Consider the following 2500-nt stretch of genomic DNA (forward strand, 5'->3'; position numbering starts at 1 on the left):
CCCTAGTGGACGGAGACTGGACCCCGTGGTCCGTGTGGTCAGACTGTCCCGTCACGTGTGGCCGTGGCACACAGGTCCGCAGCCGAGCGTGCATCAACCCCCCGCCCCGGAATAACGGCTCGGACTGCTCCGGTCCAGAGAAGGAGGCCCAGGAGTGCCAAGCCAAACCCTGCCTCGGTACAATCCCTCTGCTAAATGCAAACTCACCGCATACTGATAAAGGCCAAATCAACCCCTGCCTCTTTAAAATCCCTCTGCTAACTCACCGCATACTGATAAAGGCCAAATTAAACCCTGTCTTGGTACAATCCCTCTGCTAACTCACCGCATACTGATAAAGGCCAAATTAAACCCTGTCTCGGTACAATCCCTCTGCTAACTCACAGCATAGGCTAAACCCTGCATTGGTGCTTACTCTGCTAACTCACAGGATGTAATTTGTCATCAGTCGTTTCAAGGATGTGTAGTCTGCTACATTTTTCTTCACTGTGCTTGTCATAGGAGTGTAGTAAATTGTAGTTGTTATTGTTAAATGTCAAAAGCATTAGATGGTCATATTTTAACAGTTAAGTCTTTGGACGAATGACAGACTGTTGAAAGGACTGTTCATTGAATGATCAGAGCCTAAATGAGTTGAAGAATGAATGCTACATTGAATGAATAATAGAAAGAAATAAAGAATGAATGAATGAATGAATGAATGAATGAATGAATGAATGACTGAATGAATGACTGAGTTGATGATGAGTGAATGAATCCAGATTAGTGAATCATTTCCCTGTCCTCAGATGACCTTTGCCCCTGTCCTCAGATGACCTTTGCCCCTGGTCGCCGTGGTCTCCGTGCTCCCGCAGCTGCGGGGCGGGCGTGGTGTCTCGTCGGCGGAGGTGTGTGTGTGAGGAGGAGGGGGAGAATGCCTGCCCCCCCGACATCCAGACACATCGAGACTCTCAGGAGACGCAGCTGTGCTACTCCAGGCCGTGTAAAGGGACCCCCCCCCCCCCCCCCCCCCCACTGACAAGAGAGCGTTGTTAGAAAACTGCTTTTATTCTTTATGGACTATTGAAATGCAATGAATGGATAAATAGAGCAGGTGAAATGGTAGAGTAATGTAAAAGGACTGAGCTGGTTCATTTCAGAGAGAGCTATTCAGAGCCCCAGGAAGAAGACTTTAATCGTCCCATGCAGGGATTTTTATGTCGATAAACTTCAGGCAAAGGACGTGACCTGGCATAACACTATCACTGATATGGTGCAAATGTAGAATGCCCTGGTCATTTATTGTGTGTGTGTGTGTGTGTGTGTGTGTGTGTGTGTGTGTGTGTGTGTGTGTGTGTGTGTGTGTGTGTGTGTGTGTGCATGTGTTTATGTGTGTGTTTGTGTGTGCAGAATGTCCGATGTCGGAGTGGAGCGAGTGGTCGGCCTGCTCCTGCGTGTCCCAGTGGCAGCAGCGCCACCGTGCACCACTCTCAGCAGCCAGCAGGGGGCAGCAGTGCTCAGAGCTCGAGACGGACAGCAGGGTCTGCCAACCTGAACACTGCCAGGGTGAGTTGTCCAAAAGCACTGTGTGTGTATGTGTGTGTGTATGTTTGTGTGTGTGTGTGGGGTGGGGGGGGTTGTCACTCTGATTTGTATATGCGTGTGTGTGTGTTTATACTTGTGTATATGTGTGGATGTTGGGGTTAGGTGAATGTGGGTGTGGGTGTGTGTGTGTCTCTGTGTGTGTGTTTATGTCAGCGTATGCGTGTTTGTATGTGTCAGTACATACTTGTATGCACAAGCCATCCAGCACTCCTCTGTGCTGTGTTTGTCTTCTCTCTCTCCCCTGTCCCTCTCTGGAACATCTTACTTTAAGCTTGTGCTCACTCAGCCTCTCACTCTCTCACTCACTCACTCACTCACTCACTCACTCACTCAGCCTCTCACTCACTCACTCACTCACTCACTCACTTACTCTCTCACTCACTCAGTCTCTCACTCACTCAGTTTCTCACTCACTCTCTCACTCACCCAGTTTCTCACTCAATCACTCTCTCACTCTCTCACTCACTCACTCACTCACTCACTCACTCACTCACTCACTCACTCACTCTCTCACTCAGTTTCTCACTCAATCACTCTCTCACTCTCTCACTCACTCACTCACTCACTCACTCACTATCTCACTCACTCACACACTCACTCACACACGCACTCTCTCACTCACTCACTCTCTCACTCACCCAGTTTCTCACTCTCTCACTCACTATCTCACTCACTCACACACGCACTCACTCACTCACTCACTCTCTCACTCACTATCTCACTCACTCACACACGCACTCACTCTCTCACTCACTATCTCACTCACTCACACACGCACTCACTCACTCACTCACTCACTCAGTTTCTCACTCACTCACTCACTCACTCACTCACTCAGTTTCTCACTCACTCACTCACTCACTCACTCACTCAGTTTCTCACTCACTCACTCACTCACTCACTCACTCACTCACTC

The 2500-nt window shown here is 49.1% G+C and overlaps 1 protein-coding gene across 1 annotated transcript in view; it reads left to right on the forward strand.

Moving 5' to 3' along the window:
• The window catches only part of sspo (SCO-spondin), a 136379-nt gene that overhangs the window by 90316 nt on the left and 43563 nt on the right, over nt 1-2500 (forward strand). Inside the window, 3 exon segments of the mRNA XM_076291439.1 lie at nt 7-177; nt 812-982; nt 1390-1545. Coding sequence (XP_076147554.1) covers nt 7-177; nt 812-982; nt 1390-1545 — 498 coding nt within the window.

Source organism: Alosa pseudoharengus, unplaced genomic scaffold, assembly GCF_046254945.1.
Source record: "Alosa pseudoharengus isolate Yale_2024_CS ecotype anadromous, Long Island Sound unplaced genomic scaffold, YU_APseudo_1.1 YU_APseudo_1.1_scf_18, whole genome shotgun sequence".
NCBI classification, from domain to species: domain Eukaryota; kingdom Metazoa; phylum Chordata; class Actinopteri; order Clupeiformes; family Clupeidae; genus Alosa; species Alosa pseudoharengus.